Source organism: Vanellus vanellus, assembly GCF_965231255.1.
Source record: "Vanellus vanellus genome assembly, chromosome: 14".
Lineage (NCBI taxonomy): Eukaryota > Metazoa > Chordata > Aves > Charadriiformes > Charadriidae > Vanellus > Vanellus vanellus.
This window is the reverse complement of record NC_138919.1, coordinates 19,476,108-19,495,826: the sequence shown is the minus strand read 5'-3', so window position 1 is coordinate 19,495,826 and position 19,719 is coordinate 19,476,108. Positions and strand designations below refer to the sequence as shown.

The 19,719-nt window shown below is 48.1% G+C and overlaps 1 protein-coding gene across 1 annotated transcript; it reads left to right on the top strand.

Moving 5' to 3' along the window:
- Window positions 1–4,580: 4,580 nt before the first annotated feature.
- Window positions 4,581–19,533, top strand: BRI3 (brain protein I3). The gene is made up of 3 exons (XM_082490443.1): window positions 4,581–4,850; window positions 6,582–6,696; window positions 19,145–19,533. The coding sequence occupies exons 1-3, from the start codon at window positions 4,685–4,687 to the stop codon at window positions 19,275–19,277; spliced, it is 414 nt and encodes a 137-aa protein (XP_082346569.1). The 5' UTR covers window positions 4,581–4,684; the 3' UTR covers window positions 19,278–19,533.
- The last annotated feature ends 186 nt before the right edge of the window (window positions 19,534–19,719 follow it).

Below are 19,719 nucleotides of genomic sequence, written 5' to 3'. Positions count from 1 at the left end.
AATTACAAATGGAGGCCTGCACCTGGAACAACAGCCCAGGCAGGCAGAAAAGAACCTGGAACAGCTCAGAAAAAGGTAGCGGATGCTCCAAAGATTCCAAAGGTTATGAAGTTAAGAAAAATACAGGTTGGGGAGAATTAAGATAATCCAGGCAGATGCGACTGGGTTAAAACACACAAAGGGAGTTTCTGCATATTCTTTCTTCTGAACTTTTGAGGCAGAGCGTTTAGAGAATCATGGGAAAATCCCAAATGCATTTGGGATTATAAACTACTTTTAAGACCTCAGTTTGGGCCCCTTCGCAGTGGCAGCGCTGCGGAAGAGAGAGGACCGTTGGTTGATTCCGAGGGACGCTCAGCGCTCGCGGCTGCCGCGCATTTCAGTGAGTGCAGAGGTTCCCCGGTGTTCTCGGGGGACTGGAAAAAATCGGCCCCGCACCTGCTAAATTCCTCTTCCTCCTTCTCCCTCGGCTCCGCCAGGTCAGCGCCGACGGGGCCATAGCCCCTGACCGAGCCGCCATTCCCGGCCGGGCCGCCCCGCCACAGGCAGCTGGGCCGCCGCCGCCCCGCGGGCCCCCGCGCTTCGGGCCCCGACGACCCCCGGTGACGCCGGCGGGCGCTGCCGCTGCGGGCGGCGCTAAGGCCCGCTCGGCCCGCGGGTGCGGGGCCGACATGGCGGCCGCTGAGGGAGGGCGCCCTCCTTAACTCCCCCGCCCCCCCCGCACAGGAAGGGGGCGGCGGGCGGCAGCGGGTCTCCGGGGGCGGCGGTCCGAACCCGCGGCCCAAAGACCCTCCGGCACCTCCCCATGGCCCCGCTCGCTGCTCCCGCCGGCACCGGACCCGCCGGGAAAGGCGGCAGGACAGGGACGCGGCGGGGGCTGCGCGGGGCCCGGCGGCCGCCCCATCTCCCGCTGCCCTGCCCTGCCGTGCCCTGCCGTGCCTGCCCCGCGGCCGGCGGAGAGCGGCTGTGCCCGGGCCCGGCGCCGGGGCGCGCCCCTCACCTGCCTCCCGGCGGAAGGAGCCGCCGCGCCGCGCCCGGGCGGCCCCGCGGAGGCAGCGGTGGGCGGGAAGCACCGCGCGCCCACTGCCTGCGCCGCCGCGCGGCCGCGCTGAGCGCCGCCATTGGGCGGGGCGGTGCGTCACGGCGCGCGGGGGCGGGAACGGCGGCCCGGGCCGACGGTGCCGCGTGCGCCCGGCGTGACGTGCGCGCGGGACGCAAGGGGGAAGGTCGCGCCCGAGGGACGGGGACGGGGACGGGACGGGGACGGCCCGGGCTGTCACAGCCGGTAGCCGCGCAGCAGCCGCTCTTCCCAGGAGGACGCGGGCTGCCGCCCACGGCGGGTGAGCGCCGGTCCCTACCCGGCTGCGCTGCGACAGCCGCCCCGGCGGGCGCCGCCCGGGAGCCGCCGCGTGTGCCGTCAGAGCCCGGCTCAGCCCGCAGCGAGCCCGGAAACCCCCCCGGGACGGGCGGGAGCTGTCGCGGCCGCCTGCTCGCAGAACCGCACGGCGGGGGGTCCGCCAGCAGCAGCCTCCGGCCCTTTGCGCCCCCCAGAGCCGCGGCGCGGGGGGCGGCACGGCGGCCTTTCCCAACGGGAACCGGCGGAGCCACGGCGAATGCGGCCGGAGGAGCCCCGAGTTAAGGAGACCCCGCCTGCCCCGCTCGTGTGCGCCCTGCAGGCTCGGGGCTTGGCTGTGCGGAGCGCCGTGGTTCGGGGGTCCGTGCGCGCACTGAACTCTCCGGAATGAGCCCCGAGTGCGCAGGACCGTCCCGCCCGCGGCGCTCCCCGCGGGGACACGGGGACACGGGGCGCCGCTGCTGCCCCTTGGTCCCTCGCGCAGGCCGGTGCCCACCTCCACACAGAGCTTTTGCCCCTTAGTAGTGTTCTGGTGATTTGATCATCATCTTTACAAAGAGCAAGTACTGTTTAGGTCCCGGGAAATTAATTTTGCGAGATTTGTAGCAGTTGTGACTCTGATACATTCGATGTGTATTCAGTTCCTGGGACCTAAGCAGCACTTGGTCGTTATAAAGATGTTTTACTACAATGATCAAATCATCAAAACGCTACTAGGGGGCAAAAGCTCTGTGTTGAGGTGGGCACCAACCTGCGCAGGGACCAAAGCACACATTTTCCAGCATTTTCGCACACTTTGGGTTCTGAACCACAGTCCTGTAACCTTACAGGATGGCAGCGTGAACGCTTGATCACGCGAGGAGTTTGCATGGTAAGTCATTTACAACAAGTACAGTTTTCTTACACTTATTTGCGAGGGCCTCACATGTGAAACCAAAGGAACGCTCTCCATAACGCTGGCAGCACGTTACTTTTTGTGGCCTGTACCCAGCTAACGAGTCTGCTGGCTCTGCTGCTGCTGTACTTGGATGTAAAAGTTGGGAATGAATCGATGTCTCATGAGAACTGTGTGTGCCTGATGCTGCGCCCCGCTTTGTTCAGTTGCTGCTGTTGCAATAGAGACTTCCATTCTGTAAGGAGCTAGCAAGAGAAAGGTTTTGCGAAAACAAACAGCTGAGCGTAAACCGATTTTCATTTTGCCATCAGTTTGAAGAGTGGATTTGCTGTATAATCCCGGGGCACCAGGTTAATGCGAGCCTCACTCTCAGCCTATGGCCCGTGAAGGGTGCACCCCGCGTCCTCCCCAAGTGGGCTGCGCGGCCCTGCCAAAGAGAGAGAAAACACCCAGAAGCCCCTTCCGACTTCTGTCCTTCGGTCTTGTGGTTCCCGCGTGACTTGGGAGGAGGGAGGTCTCCCTCGGTTCAGGCTGCTCGCCCTTGTCGGCTGTGGAGATTTCCCTCAGTTCTGCCCACAATCGCAGCCGTCTAAAGATGACCTGCAGCGTACCCCGGCAAAAATAGGGTTTGCATGGGAACGCAGTTAGGGGAGGTCTGCCCCTCTGAGCGGGACGCGTCCCTGCCCTAGGCAAGGCTAGAGCGCTCCAAAATCAACTTTGTGGGGCTTTTTAATATCCTGTTATTACAAACGACTTTGCTCTGTCCAAAGCATAGTAGATATTTTAAATCCTGTTTCACTGTTTTGCGGCCGTTGTCCCGATGCAGTTGGAGACAGTTTGTACGGGCAGCTTCCCTGCTGCCGGCCCTTCCACGCTTTGCCAAATCTCACTTCTTCAAAAGGGGGATTTTTCCTCATCACTTGACATTCATTTTAGGGAAGCATCTTTCCCCTAATGAGGAAGCAATGAGTTGCACTTGTGCTTTTAGATTTTTCTTTCAAAAACCTCATGTAATATTTATGCTCTTACAGTTACAGGACGCAAAAGCTTTCCTCAGAGTAGGAGCGGTCTTTAAATGTCACTGCAAAGGGTGAGCGGTGCCCCTCCAGCTGAGTCTGGCGCAGACTGGAGGGAGGAGACGGAAGGCAGGAGGGCAGGATCCTCTCGCCATCATGTGATGCTTGGATTTTGGGTCATGTAATCTGCATCCCTATCTGTTTCAAAAATGTTTGCTTTGGAGGCAAATGGTTAATCTCTTTCCCTTTTTATGGTGTGTCCCTCTGCCACGGAATGGGGCTAAGTGTTCCCTGCTGCGCAGGGGTGCTGTTGCGGGAGGCGCTCGGTGGTGGCCGCGGTGGTGGTGGCCGGGGTGGTACCTGTAGCGAAGGACAAACCTGGGCACACTGCAAACCCGAAAGATCTGGGGAATCAGACAGCTCAAGGGTTGAAGGAGGGATGAGGCCAGAGTTTTAATGGTGATTAAAGACATTTAAGATCCTTTCGACATCTGCCTGAGCTGTCCAGCTGGGACTTCAGGAGCGATTTTGGATTTCGGGAGCCGCTGAGCCCGGTGAAAGCGCTGGTGAACTCGTTCCTTCCGTTCGCTGCACGGGAGAGAGCAGCACCCCCCGCCTTCCTCTGCCTTCCCGCGGCCTTTCGTTAACTTCAGTGTTTCTTTGAGCCACGTGAGTTGTCTTCTGCTTTTTCCTCAACCTCTTTTCAAAACCGCTCCCGCTCTCTGCGGCGCTCCCGCTCTGGGCCGCCCCCCCGCGGCTCTTTTCCCGCTAACGCTCCTCCGCGGCGGGGTGGGGGTTTGCAGCAGTCACTGCGGAGCGCAGCACCGTTTCCTGCTGATTTCTGCTTTTTCCTCAGACTGTGGGTGCTGAGCGAACGCAAACACACAGAATATATACATATATATGTACACACGCACGGACACGCCCTGCCGCTCCCTGCCCCCCTCCGCCGCCCCGCAGCGCAGCCGGGGCCCGGCTCCAGGCGGCTCTTGGCGCTACGGCACCTGCGGAATTAACGGCCATCCGCGGCGTTACCGTCCGCCGGGACCCGGCCCGGTCGGTCCCCCCCCCACCCCCGGCGGGCGGGGAGCGGTGGGGGTGCGCGGCCCCTTTAAGGCCGAGGAACCCCTGCGTGGCCCGCTGGGGGGGGGGGCGGCATCACGTGGGGCGCAGTCTTGTGACCGGCCGCGAGCGCGGCGCGGGGCGCTCGAGGAGGGGCCGCTCCCCCGCCCGCCCCCCATCTCCTCCCTCCCCTCGCGCGCGGGGCGCCGCCGGGCGGGCGCTCGCGCTGCCGCTGAGCTCGGGCGCCCGCGGGCGGGGCGGGGCGGGGCGCTGAGGCGAGGGCGCCGCTTCCTGCCGGCCCTCGCCGCCCCGCTCGGCCCCGCTCGGCTCCGCGGGCAGCGGCGCCGCCGGCCCAGCATGGACAACAAGCCCCTGCTGCAGGAGCGGCCCCCCGCCTACAGCCCCGCCGCCCAGGGCGCGGGCTACGACTACGGGCAGAGCAACTACGGCGCTATCCCCGCCCCGCAGCCCGGCTTCCAGCCGCCCCCGCCCTACCCCTACCCGGGCGCCGCGGCCGCCGCAGGTGGGTCTGAGGCGGCGGGAGAGGGCGGGGGGGCGAGGTGCGCCCGGCCTGCGGAGGAGAGCTTGCGGCCCGCTGCCCCTCGCTGGGACGGGGGGCGGCTGTGGAGAGGCTGCCCCCCCCACCCCCCCGGTGACCGGAGGTGGGCGGCTGTGGAGAGGCTCAGCCCCCGGTGACCGACCGGAGGGGGGCCTGTGGAGGAGGTCCCCCTTCGGCGCCCGGAGGGGGCGGCTGTGGAGAGGCTCAGCCCCCGGCGGCCGGGGGGGGAGCGCTGGCGAAGGGCCGTGGCCTGCGCCGCAGAACGGCCGCCCGGCAGAGGCGGGGGGAGCGGGGAGACTCCAGCGCCTCTTGCCCGGCCCCCCCTTCCCGGCCCGGCCCGGCCCGGCGCGGCGCAGTGGGGTCCTGCGGCTCCAGCGCAGGGAGGGGAAGGGCGGCGGAGCCGGGGTTAAACGCGCCGCCTCCCTCTCCCTTCCCCCCCCGAGGTGCAGCTGAGGGGTAACGACGTGTTCGTGTTCTGCCCTCCCCAAAACAGCCACCGAGTTCGCAGGCGTCCCTCGGGTGTGTGGGTTTTCCGCCTCAAAACAATGGCAAAGAGGCACAGCTCCGTCAGCAGTAAAACGGACCCCAGACTTGCACTTTTCTTTGCGTACAGTTCGCCGTACTCTGGTTAATCTTTGCTTTCTCTGATACACCTCAGTAGTCTTGGAGAGGCTTACACAGGTGAGTAGGTACAGTACTTCTGTTAACTGAATTAATACTGATCTCTGTCAAAGAAAGAAGCAGCGTCTCAGGAAGGACTCCGTAGCGTTCAGGGAATGTTTCAGAATGCAGCAGACAGACCCCAGCCATCAAGCATTGGGCTGAAACTTGGGCCATAGATTGATTTCCTGCTGATAACTTGGAGCTTATTTTCCTATGATCCAAACACAACTGATTATTTTCTGTTTAATTTTAAGTAGTGAGGTTGATGGACTTTACAGATGCATAACTTTATATTAAAGAAAATCTGAGAACTGTGCCCTGGGACAACAGCTCAAAATGGATTGTACTTCGGCAAAGTGTACCTCGACTGTATGATTACACTGCATACATTTCACCATTTAAAAAACTTTTTTTTTAATTGTTAGTGTTAATGCAGTAGTTAAGGGCTTGTGTTTTCTAACTACAGCTGTTATAAAATGACACATTCGCTAGCTAACAACATGGGTTTTCTGAAAGTTTGGGTTTTATTTTCTGTGCTGTGCAACCTGCTTCCTTTCCACTTGCATCTTATCACTCCTACCTCTCTCTCCAGTTACAAACTTAATATACGGAAGTTAAGGTGGAAACCAGAGGAAGATTTATTCTGTTCCAACTAGTTTGTCTGCTGGAGTAGGACATACCTGATACATCATGTCCAGAAGTGAAAGCTGTGGTCATTGTTTGTTTAAGCTGTTTTTCCCTAGTGCTCAAACAGCATTGAAATGAATTCTCAGAGTTAATTATTAGCTCAGTGTCCTTTTTAGATGGTTAAATTGTACTAGATACTTGGGTTTATGAAGTGGCTTTGCTATTAGATGTGCTGAGTAGTGTATTCCAACTCTGATTTTGATAGAGCTTCTTAAAGTGCTCAATCAAGACTACATTTCTATTTTTTCCATGTTCTGTTTCCATACTTTTAAATTACTATCACTGTTCTTTGTGCCTTATGTGCAGTGATTGATTTTATTTTTTTTTTTTCCCCTCTTATTTTAGGATATGCTGTTCCTCCACCGACATCACAGCCAACCTATTCGAGCACGTACACCATTATTCAACAGCCTGCTACTACCACTTCTGTAGTAGTAGTTGGTGGCTGTCCTGCTTGCAGGTAAAATAGATGTCTAGTTGGGAAATAAACCGTCTTGGGTTTTATTTTTTAAATTACAGGTTCTTGGTTTTCAATGGTTTCTCTTTGTGTGTGCATATTAGAATTTAAATAATTGAAAAAGCTCTAAAATTTAGCAGTGGAGTGCTGTAATTTATGTAGTATGAGCTTGTCCTGTTGGGATCGTATTCTTAATGAAAAAGCAATTCAGTCACAGATGTAAAGGGCCAGTTCTTGGGGGAGAGGATGGCAGGAAGTCCTTTCTGATGTGTTTATGCCCAGTGATAGTGAGTAGCATGATTTTATTGTGAAACTTCCTGTAATCTTTGACTATAGTCACTTCTGGTTATCTGGCAGTCCTGTGGAAGGGCTTCCACTGCTGTGGTGTCTGTCTCAGTTCCCAGCATCCAGACTGTGCAAAACCAGGCTGGGTGATTGTCAGTATTTGTTGAAAATCATCAGTATCTTAAGGCTTTAAAAGATCTCTTACTTTAAAAGTCCTTTTATTACTGCAGAAGAACAGGGAAATTAATAGATATGATTCAAAGTGTTAATCTGATGAAGTGATGAAAACCAGAAAAAGTGGTCAGCTATTAGTTGGAGTTGCAAGAGAAGAACAACTTCCCCCTTGGAGCTCAACAGCCATAAAGAAAGGGAAGGAGGCACTCTGTTTCCACATTAGTGCTGGTAAGTCAGCTGTAGTTCCTTTGCACTTCTCAGTTCCTCTTGTCCCAGGAGGGCAGCCAGATTGCTGCTGGTGCAGTTCAGAGCCTGGCCAGCTCTGACTCAAATGCAGAATCATTCCTTTCCTGTTAAAATGTATGGGAGTTATCCTTGTAGCATCTTGTGAGGAAGCACTTAATATTGTGCAAGTCTGAGCCCTTGCTTTTCTGTTTCAAAAAGGGTAGGAAACAGAAATGCTAGAGTAGCAGAAATGACACCAGGTTTCAGTGTGGTGATGAGTTTGTCGTAGTGGCAGGTGCAGTCTCCCGAATGCCTTTTGGTTTTGTTAGAATTGGTGTTTGTCTGGGAGTCAGTACCTGTCTTCGAAGGTGGATTCAAATAAGAAGTATCTTGTGGTGCTATGTAAAAACAGGTGCCTGCTGAAATGCCACTAGTTAAGGCTGAAAAACCTGTACCAGCTAGAGCTATTGATCTCAAAGCTGTATGTTTTAAACAGTGAAGGAAAATAACTACTGAGGTGTTCAGAGGATGTGGTAGATCCTGCCACCTGAGTAATTACATTAAAATGCTTATGCTTTAGCTCAACAAGAAGACAGGACAGATGTTATGTGTTGCTTGCTAAAAGACAGGCAGTGTGTTTATACAGACCTGGCCTGAAACTCAATAAATCTCAAAACATTTTACTATGGAAGTGGTCTTTGTAATAACTGAAGATTGGTAGACTCTTGCTGCTATTCTTATGATTTTTTTTTTTTTTCTTTTTGCTGGAAGTTATTCTGGGATGTTCTAGGAGACACCTTTGAAAATGTCATTTGCAAGTATAATATCTAACTTTAGCCAAATTTGGGAAAATGAGCTATCATTTGTTAGATGTTTTTAAGTGACCTCACTTGAATAGTTTTCTTAAGTCATCTGACTTGCTCTGCTGGAGGGTACCTGGTGCTCTGTACCTTGTGGACTCTTTCCTAAAGCAAATTACTCTCCACCCAAACCTCGTTTACTCATGGTTCCTCACATTTTGTTTTGGGCTGTGGAAAAAACCCTAAGTTGTGAGGACAGCTATGACACATTGAGTACTATGAGGCATAATAGTGCCCTGCTTAAACTGTAGGACTCTTCTCAGCACTTCTGAAATACTCTTGATCGGGGGGATCCCAAGGACAAGTAATTATTAGCAACGGTGTGCCGTAGTCTTCTCTGCAGTATCGCTGTGTTTTTTCCTAACTGTCTTTAGAGGAAGAGTCAAAGCATCAGGGTAGGAGGGAAAAATCTCAGATTGCATGTCTTTTGACTAGTTAAGGAATTGATAGTCTGGTACTTCTAGAGAAATGGCAGGGAGGCTGGGTGGGAAGCACAATATTAGAAATATTCACAGGAACCTGAAGGGTCAGGGTTCACGCGCTGGAAGGTTACACTGGCAGCTTCTCTTAGAGAAAGAGCTCATAATCCTCTTTGACTTCTCAAGACCTTAAACATAGTTCTAGTTTACTTCCTTGGCCTGGAAACCTATTTTATGAAGAACGCAACTCTGAATACAACACTGAACAGAAAAGTTGTTGAAAGGGCACTGATAAACATCAAACACTATTAATCACACATAAAAAACTTTGTTATTAAACTGCCGAGTCAATTGTCCTGCCGCTCTTCTGACTTGATGCTGTGCAAGATTGTTGAAGTCCATCGGCTCTAGATGATGAGGAGAAAGCCTTGTTTGTGGCTGTGGATTAATGTAACTGATAGTGTAGGCTAAAGCCCATTGAGAGGATTTTTGCCATCAGAAATACAAACTATTTTTGCACTGTGGCATGTATGAATGTTGCTAATTGAAATAAAAACTTAAAATAGATAGTGTTAAGTTTCCAACTTAAAATAGATAGTGTTGAGAAATATGCACTATTGGTCTGTTATTTGGGTAGGAGTCTATTTTACTGCAGTCACAAATGAACTTGGGGATTCATAAGTGAGCTATGGTACAGTCGATCTTTAGGCTTGATGTATGGTACGAAGTCATAACAAGTACAAAGGACCTTCAGAAGTAGCCTCCCTGTAAGTAAATAGTATGCCCCTGGTCACTATAGAGTTGTGTGTTTTTTTTTTTTCTTCTTTTATCTCTGAAGCATTGCTGCATCTGAGGGATGACTGCTGTCTTGCCAGCTGTACCTCTTGCTTAGAGTTATTCGTTAGTCAGACCATCCTCATTCATCATTGGTCAGTGTTGCTTTCTAATTACAGACTTCAGGATTAATCTGTGTTCCATCCTTCCTTGTGTTATTAAAATGTTTTGGATGGTTGTAGTCCTGTTGTCTTAGTGTGAGTTTTTCTCCCAACCCCAATGTACAGAGAATTAAACTGAGTTGCACAATATAGCCAGTTTTATTGCTTGTAGTTGACATCTAAGGATCAGCCAAGTCCTGCTTTTAAGCTGTTTTATGTTCCCAAGTACAGATTGAGTCATTACAGCCACTAACTTTAGAGATCCAGCCGTGTAATTATCTTCTTAGCTTGGAGAATGCAGTCTGGCTGCTTCTCTTGTGGTTACTTTCATTTTCTCTTTCTCTGTCTTGTGTTGTTGGGTAGAACAAATTGTAAAGGAATGTTTGCTTTCCTATTACTTAACAGAAGAAAGGTCCCTTTAAAAATTGTGAAAACATTCTCTTGATGTGATGTTTGCAAGAGCTGGTTCTTTCACAATCTGGGACAGAGCCTGTGATGGGCCCTGTTGGGTTTTTATTTGCCTGTTTAACAAGTATTCAGTCCTTTGGAAGAAAGGGAGAGGGAGAGGACGTAACACTGTGGCATTGTGGCAGCTTTCTCTTCTGACAATTACAAAACATCTGCTTGAGAAGTACTGTTGTGGGTCCCAAATTATAGCAACGCTGAAGCTTCTTCCAGGGTTGGAGGATCAGACAAGCTTGATTAAAACTGTATTTATTCTTGAATCTCTTACAGCCTTCTCCCTGCTGCAGTGTTTGGTGGGGGTGTGTTTTGTTTTTTGGTGTTTTTCTTTTTTTTTTTTAGCTTGACAAAGTAGCAAGTTCTCAGGTTTTGGTTGAAATGTTGTTTTCTTCAATTAAGTATATCTCTCCTGAGAGAATAGACTCTGGGAAAATTGCACTTAAGTGATAAATTTCAGTCCTCTGTGTTTTCTTTGATTCTTTCAATCACAAACGCTGTATGCAGTTTGACAGAAAGCCTTTCAGGATATAGGTTTTCTATAGTCATTCACAACAACTATATTTAAACCTTATGTAAACATTCTTAGTAGAATTTCATAAGATGTACTGGTTAAATGTGCAAGGAATTAAAAAAAAAAAAACAAACCCACAACAAAAACAAGACCTAGCTCTCTAGAGAGCACGTCTGATATCTTGAGGAAAACTTGTGGATTTTCAGTTTCTAACAGCAGGCTGACATGCTAGAGATCCTTTTGAATCTTGAGAGTGAAGCCAACTTTGAAATACCTTTCCAAGAGTGCCATGATGAGGAATGGCTGTAATAGTGCAGCAGCTCCTGGCGCTGTGTTTTGTCACAAAGATGGTCAGCCTGTGGTGGGAATCGGTGTAGCTCCCTTGCATTACAGTTTGCAGCTTTTTGTAAACGTATGCTGTTCGGGCAGGCTGGGGCGCTCATCCCTGCTGCGCTGTAATTTGGTGGCTGGAGCAGTTAGGGCATGAAATTCAGCAGTGACTTACGCACGTGATTGCAAAGAAGAAAGCCTCGATACAGCAGGCTTGAGCAGATGCCATGAGGCTGCCATTTGGAATTACTGACTCGGATAGCTGTAACTTTTTTCCCCATCCCGACAGCAGCGGCTGGCAGCTGCTCGGCAGGATGTCTGCTGCTGAAGCCCAGAGGAGAGGAGGTGGTGAGCCTGTTATCAGGGCCCCAAGTGAGAGCAGCACAGCTCTTGCTGTTCCTGAGGATTCTTGTTCTACTGCTCTGAACTGATTTGTGCACAATACTCAAAACACATTTTCTAACAAATGAGACTTTACGCATTTAATAAGATACAGCAGGAATGTGTTCCCTAATGGGATGATACAAAAACGATAATCTGGTCCCTACCTAACGCCCAATCTGTCATTGAGTTGATAGCTTTTTTTTTTCTTTTCCACCATTTGTCACCATTTGTCTCGGTGTCTGTATTCTGGTAATTAGGATTTCTTTAGCAATGAGTTGTTTTGGGTAAGAGGAGGAAACTGGCCTTGTTTGTTGGTAACCTGAGGTGATACTGATTTGGCTGTGTGTGCAGACAAGTGAGGAAAAACCTCACCGGGTCTCAGGCTAGTTCATCATGGATAGGTGTCCACCATCTACAGAGAATTGTAGCTGGCGTACTTAGCTGCATTTGTGAGGCTAGGCTGTTGGTGTGAAGCCATGAAGCTTGTCTCTTAATTAGTGCGTTCTGAGAACTGGAATTAAAGCAGTGGTGCTACTGCATTAGAGAAGGCTGGTCAGTTGTAGGCATTTCGAGAAAGACAACAGCTAGATAAAGGCTGTACCATTGCCAGAATTTCTCTGGCTCCACAGTCAGCTCTCTGTATAGGAACTGGGCCTAAATCAGTTCAGATAAATCTGCATATACTGTGGTATCCCTTACCTTAAGGTGACTTTTATGGATAATTGCATTTACATGTATGTACAGCTTGTGTTGAGGAAGGCAGGCCAGTGGCTATGTGTAGATTCAGGCTCCTTTCTGTGAATACAGATCAACAACCATTCTATATGCCTTCAAGCTGAGGCTAGAGGAACTGGCACCTCTATTCATGGAAATTCAAACTGTAAACATCCTGTGCTTACTCAGTTGTTGCATATATAATTGTCAACTTTTCTGCTGCTTGCAGGTAAGATTTAAACATGCTTAACCTAGCTGCTGTTGTTGCGTTAGCTAGGACAGATATAAAGAAAAGCTATCTATGTTTGTTTTCATGTTCAAAATGAAAGATTTGGTGTGCAGCTTCCAAAATCCATGCTTGTCACTAGTCTGATGCTTCCACTAAATCTAAAGTTAAAGACTCAACTGGCCTCAGTGGCAGGAGAGATGGGACACTGATTTGAAAACTCCACTCACTTGATCTGTGTAGAAGACAGCTGGAGACACCCTTAACTCAAGTGCAGTTTCTTTTCAGCTCTTGCAGAGCTTGTCGTACAAACAAACTGTCTCTGATTACTTGGGATGACCCTTCAACTTTATTTGTAAGGGATGAAAAATGGTGATAAGCACACATTTAAATATTGTGATGTAGTGTTAAGTCTAAAAATGCACGTGTTAAATTGTACCGATGCTGTATTTGCAGATCTCACTATTGGCCCTCTGGTTCTGAGCATTTGACTTAAGATACTAGATACTAATGTTTTAAGACTTATTTTCAAGAAGGGGGTCTGCAAAGTAATTTTGTTTTAAATACTTGTCAGTGGGAGTAATTGACCTTACTTTATGGAGTCGGCAACTGCAGTTATAGCTTAAATCCAAGACGCTGCTTGCAGTATAAATAAACCTTTACACTTTATTTTTAGGTTGGGAGTGGTGCAGTTTTAATCAGCTTTTATGTGGTTTATGCTGTAGCACAAAATTTATGTTTGGTTACATTAGTGAATCTACAGCTTGAATGCGGAGTCTCTAATTACTCTGCAGCTTAGGTAAGATACACAAGCAAAAACTAAAATATTAATTCTCCGTTACAGAAAGGTTGGGTGTGGTGTTTTTTTTTTTTTTTCCCTTCTAAATTTAGTAACTGGCTAAGCAGTGCTTGGATAAGTGCTCATCTAAAATTAAGTGGTGACACAAACCAACAGAAGCCCAAAAGTGTTTTTGTAGTTGATGCTGTAGTAATATCACACTGCTATAGATGTGATAGGCACTGGCTCTGGAATACCAGGTGTGTTACAGGGGAGGTCGCGCAGGTACAGTTCTGGGAAGCTTTCCAAATGCGTGCCGCTTGTAGCTGATTTGTTCTGCTGCTTGGCTCTGCCTTCCTTGGTCTTGCTCTGTCGCTGACCCAGCAGTGCTTCCTGCGGCGGGCTTTGTCCCTCGCTGGTCCTTCTTCCTGGGTCTGGTGATGAACATGAATGGCGATGTGTGGGGTTTGTTTGTTTGTTTATTTATTTATTTTTAATTGGCATTTTGCATTACCACAAAACACTTCCTGATGAATAGCTCTCTTTAGAGGGAAGAGAGTTTAAAATAAATTCTATTTCAAGTGTCAGGGACATCTGCTGACCTATAGACTTGGACCTTGCAAGCTGATTACAAGGTTTGATTGTAATGGGTTAGACAGCAGTCATCTACGCTTGGGCTTGCAGCTACTCAGGGCTGACCAGAAGTACCCTGATTGATCCCTCTCTAATGTTTAATTACTGTGTTTATTCTTTAAGGTCAGATCAAAATTAGGCTGCTTATACTCTTAACTAAGCACGCTGGCTTACCTTCACAAAGGTAGACTTCAGGGCAGGAACTGAATATGGAATTATTAAGAGCCAAGGAGAAGATTTAAAAACACTCACAAAGCGAGAGTTGAATGCCTGCAGGAAGGGAATGCTCAGTCGGGGTGAACGAGAAAGATGGCATTAGTGTAAGGCAGGAAATAACAATACCCTTAACGTACTGTGTACTGCACTTTGTACGTATTTTTCAAAGTAGTGTTATTTTTAGTGTCATTGAAATGCCTGGAAAAGGGACTTTGCCTTTCTTGAATGGATCTGTAGTACTGGAAACTCCCTAAATCTTTAATTACTCAGAAATGTCGATTGTGTCTGAGTCTCTCGGTACATATAGTATGTTACTGGGTTAACCTGCGGAGGGGGAAAAGGAGAGGCCTCACCTCCTGAGCTTCTGCTGCTGATTTTTATTTGGTCTGAGCGTGCTCAGCGTTTCATGCATTTCCACAAGTACAAATTGCCATATTCAACTTCTGCCTCCAGGCTTGCCAGTTTTGCTGGGACACTAGTGTCCTTTCTATCCCTGTATCTGTAGCCACTCTGGCTATCTAAACAGTTTTGAATCTCACTTTGCGTTTCAGTCCCATTAGCAGATTCTGCCCAGGAGATGGCACTTCTAGTAGCATCGTTTCCCTGGTGACTGAAGTCAACAGTACGAGAGCCTTGTTTACTGACTCCACTCTTTAATTGCAGTCTAATGTTGAGGGTCACTTGCAATGTAATTTTACAGTTTTAGTGTCCAGGTATGCCCTAGGCAAAGAGGTTGTACAGCAGAGAAATTACGCTAAAGCTTTCCCGTTAGCCTTAAGCTATGCTATGTAATGCCCCCCCCATACACTGTAATGTGCTCAGGTGGGACAGCTAGTTCGAGATCTCTGGAAGCAAGGGTTAATAGGAGGCTCTTCAGCTCTGCTTTAAAAGTCAGTCTAATTAAGTCATCTCGGCTAGGGTTAGTGTGCTCTGAACTCGACCTAGCAAGATTTTGATGTTCCCTGGCACAGGCTAATGGTATAACAACTCTTTTGGGATTAGGACTTGAAAGTTGGGTAGCAAGGGTAAGTAGGTTGATGGGAGCTTGGGAGCTACTTTTTTTTTTTTTCTTAACAGTCTCTCTTTCCTTTTGACTCTCTCTAATTAATCCACATCTTTTACTTTTTTTTAAATGAGGACCGAAGTCTTAAGTACAGTCATCTGGATGAAGCATTAATAATCCAGAGTATATGGAAAAAGTTTACTTCATGATGTGCCCCTGTATGATATTTGCCTCTTTATTACTAGTGACAGTGACTGCTGGTCTGTTCATAATTTTTCAGTAACTCCTTCCATATTTCTTTCCCTGGCAGTACTATCCCCTCTGGCTGTTCTCCCCATCGGTGCTTCACTTTGCTGGGGAATGCTCTGTGGTAAGAGGGGAAGGGAAGCAGGCACCGCTCCCGCGGTCTGACGGGAATCCTGGGCTGAAGTGCTTTGTCGCAGAACACCAGACAGAGACTAAGAAATACTAATGAAGCTGAGCAAATCTAGCGCCTGTAGCTTCTCTGAGTGCTGTTTGCTGAGGTGATGCTGGGTAAGCGTGGTGAGTCAGTGGCTCATGTGCCAAGACAAGGGTGAGTTTCTGCTTTGCAGCAGAAGTGGCCTGGCTCCTTCTTGTCTGCTGGTGTATAGTGTAATTTGTCAGCACGTTGGCTGTAGAGGTAGAACTGCGTTGCACACAAGGTGGGTGCTACACGGCGCCTTTCTCTCTGACGCTCGTGACCCACTGGACATACTTGTTCTTGAGCCAGCAGTCACATAAAGGCTAGCTGATGGCACACACAACTGTGCTTGTCATTCCCACAAGAAACACTTGCAGTATCAGCTGGACGGTGTTGCCAAACCTGACCTGGAGAAGAGAGCTCTGGTAAACTGCATCAGGAAGACCATCAGTAGTGCTGATTCCAAGAAACTTGCTCATGCTGCTATTCAGTGTGTCTGTAGTTGATGGTCAGTATTAAAACTTGTAGTAGAAATATCAGAAATGAAAGTGGGATTCTGGGTTTAAAGTCCATACATTCTGTAAGTCAGCAATGTGCTGTGGCAAGAATCAGTAATTTGAATCAAATACAAAGCTCCAGTAGGTAAGATAGACCAACTGCCTGGTATGGCAGTCCGGTTAGGTCTCATCGGTGGAGACTGTCACATCTTTTGGAGATTTAAAGAAATCTACCTATGAAGAAAAAAGTTCCCCTGTTACCTTACGCTCAATTCCTTGAACATTGCTTTTGCTTCAGTTAGAGAATAAGATACTACTGATACTGCAACTACTGTACGAAGTACTCGGTAAATGTTAGGGTTTTTTCGTACTTCTTGTATTAACAGCAGTATCTGTGGGTGACACGCCAGAACCATTGTCCTTTACAACCTGTGCTGACTGTATCAGTGTGCTGAATGTGGAGATTCTATCCTGGAGAAAGGTGGTTTTATGAATTTGGGCAGTGTCATGAATACTTTATAAGTTTTATTTTAAACCAGTGTTGATTTCTGGATTTGGGATTTGGTGACAGAGGTATGGAAATAGGAGGTAAAAGAACGGAGAGGTGAAACTTTTCCCATGTTTGAGGAAGCTTTTCCTGAAGTGCTTTAGAGCCATGGGAAGAAAAGGAGGTACCTACACCACTGAAACTAAGTCTACAAAACGTGTTCCAGCTCTGGGAAAAATGGTAGGAGCTGAAGTCCTGGAGAGTTTGTCATAACAGCAGAACACTTCTGTAGAGCTGATCTCTCATTGTTCCCATCTCCCTGGACACGCAGATGTCAGCGTTGAAGGGTAATCTTACATTGTTGTGGCAAAATAAAGTGCCTGCACTGATAGATGGAGCTGTGGCAGTGCGCATGCCTGACTTATAAGGAACAGAGGGGTGATGTGCTGAGTTTGTAGGAGTAGCCACAAGGAACAGCACCAGCTACAAAAGTCTGAGCTTTGGGACAGCTGTGTGCTGAGACTAGAATTCGTATGGTGATTTCAGCATTCGTGTACATCGTTTAACTTGTTGCTCTAAAGGAGTGTTATTTGAGGGTATGAAACTATGAAACTACTGCTGGGATCAGCTGTACTCTGATAACACCTTTATACCAAATATAAAGTCGACTTCAATCACAAGAACTCTGTTAACCAGAAATAAAGTAAGCTTACCGAAAGGAGGGGACTGATGTTGAAAGCTTAAGCTGAACATGAAGTTGCTTAAGCAGCGGAATATCAAGAACACTCTGAAAAGCCTTTTGACTGCTTATGGTGGTTGAAGGGAAGGAAAATGGCTCTTAAGTTTAATCAAATTGTAATGTTTTAGCACATTGCAGTAAGGAAATGCTCTCCAAGTCTGCATCATCCTTCCTTCACTCTAATTATGTGTACAACTGGTTGTCTGTGATGGCTCTGTAGGGAAACAATTTGTTGGCCTTGGCAGCTGCTTGTAGCATGTATTTCAAGGTCACTTAGCTCTGTTCCTGGAGACTTTCACTGTACCAGGGAATCTTAAGAGATACATCTTGATCAAGTGTTTTGCTGAACTCCAAATTTTGACTATATTTAGTATAGCTGCTCAAATTTCTTAAGTCTGAATACTCAGGCTTTACTGTCTGTCTTCATTTTGGGGGATGTTTAGATACAGCCCTTCAGAAAGAAGTAAGGGACTGAAACTGGAAGTGTGTTCAGGTAAATTTCTGCTGTCACAGAACTGTGCTGAAACAGGATTTCTCATGTAGGGCGGCCATTGAGTCAGGACTCTGCTGGAGCCACATGCCATCACTAGTAGATTCTCCTACAGTTCTATAAGACTTCAGTTTTTGGCAGTAGAAACGGGGAGTACCTTCTGAGGGTTATTTTCGTGGTGATGCGTGCTTGGCCTTTTCTAGCTCCCATAAATTAACTTGTTAAACAGCTTATGCCAGTAGTCCTGCACTTCTGAGCTGTTCTGGTGCCTTAGGAAGTCTGAATGTGAGTATCCTGCTAAATTGGTCAGAGCCTGAAACGCCCAGTGCACTAAGCCCTTTGCATGTTAATGATACTGACCTGTGCTCTCTGGAGAAAGACATGCCAGCACCTCTGAGAGAATGTGCTGGCAACCGCAGGAACCAGACAATGCCAAGTTAGGTATTAACTTGAAGTAACAGACTGAAGCAAACCTATTTGCATCTCGCTCTCTGCAGTGGTTTTCACTTGCTTAGTGAAAGCATGAGCTGATGTGTCACCAGAAGCCCTTAACCAGCGTTACACAACTCTGTCCATTCAAACCTTTTCCTTAGGAAGAAGCTGAGAAAAAGCACCAAATCATCAGATCAAAGCATTTGGAAAACAGGGATGACTTTTTTTCTGAAAGAGCTTTAGTGCACATATACTGTGGGAGACTTGAGGTTCACTCTGGGATGGGTAGGCAAAGCATATGGCAGGTGTGACTGCCTGTTGTAAAAGACCTGAAAAGCTGAGAAATGGGAGTTGTTTGGTGTGCAGTAACCAGTACAACAACACTGGTACAGTTAAATCTTTAGCACTGTGTCATTCCAGAAGTCAGTAAATTATTTTAAAAGCAGTCTTCTTTTCATGTTTATGAGAGTAAACTTCAGTGATGCTAAGGTTTAGTTCTAGAAAATTGTATCCTCACCTATACAGAAAAACTTGACCCCCAAGAAGGGTAAGCAGGGAATAAAGTTTGATACTTGCTTACAGTCTCTGTCCTGAAAGTGTGATGTGTTATTCCCGTGTAGTTCCTTAGCAAAGCTGGTTGGGCCAGGATGCAGGGATATGGGAGGACAGCTGTGACTTTCAGATTCTGTAGGGCCCAGAGAGGGCTGTAGGAGCACAGGCTCTCACGTTGAAGCTTTTGGCAGGGAGAGTGCTGTGACTCGTTCCCACTGTACAGCAGGTGTCACACGCTGTGTTCTGCGGTGCAGCTCCGTTACCAGTATCTGGAGTTGCACACCTGCTCAGAGCTGTGGTGGTTTGTTCCAAGTACCAGTCCTGGATTGCAGGGACAGAGAAGTGGTTGCTCTCTGGAACTAAACAGCTACTTTGAATTAAACCTTTTGGGCTTCTTATCTACAGCCTGATCACCTGCAAATTTCCTGTTTTTCTTTAAGTGGTATAATTCAAAACCTTTTGCTGCAAGCCATGAAAATAAAAGCCTTTTAATGGAAAACAAACAAACCAACCAACCAACCAACCGCCATCCAGAACTCTGAGCCTTATCTTGGTATATAAAATGGTGTGGTTTTTTAGTGACTGCCAGATTACAAAGTGGTAACTTTGGGGCAAACTTGGTGGGTGTCCTTGACTGTCTGTTTTCTGTTTTTACAGGGTTGGCGTGTTGGAGGACACCTTCACCTGTCTCGGTGTTTTGTGTGCCATTGTGTTCTTTCCAATTGGGATTCTGTTCTGTCTTGCACTGAGGCAGAGAAGATGCCCTAATTGTGGGGCAGCTTTTGGCTAAGGGAGTGAACATGGACGTGCTTACGGGAGCTACAACTGTTAGTGTACTCTTTCTAATGTAAATGTCATGTACAATCATTTTATTTGCTTCAGACCTGTTTTGTAAAGTGTGAAGAAATTTAGTCTCTTGCATGTAATTTAAACTTAATCTTTTATGAGCATGTGCATTGCAAAACATGAAAACCCCACTTGTTTTCCATGTTTAGTGGCACCTGTTGACAACTAAATAAAACTGCTTTTCCTTTTGCAATCCTCAACTTGTGGCTGGATTATTAAAGTATGTGACTAATGTGTCTGATAACACGTAGTCTGAAAACTGGCGTTAGTAATCCTAGCTACAAAGGCGGCTATCGTAAGGATTCTGGCAACTATTTAAAAAAAAAAAACGTGGTTTAGGGCTGTATTGTTTAAGCACATTAGATGCTTTTGAGGAAGGTGTTGCA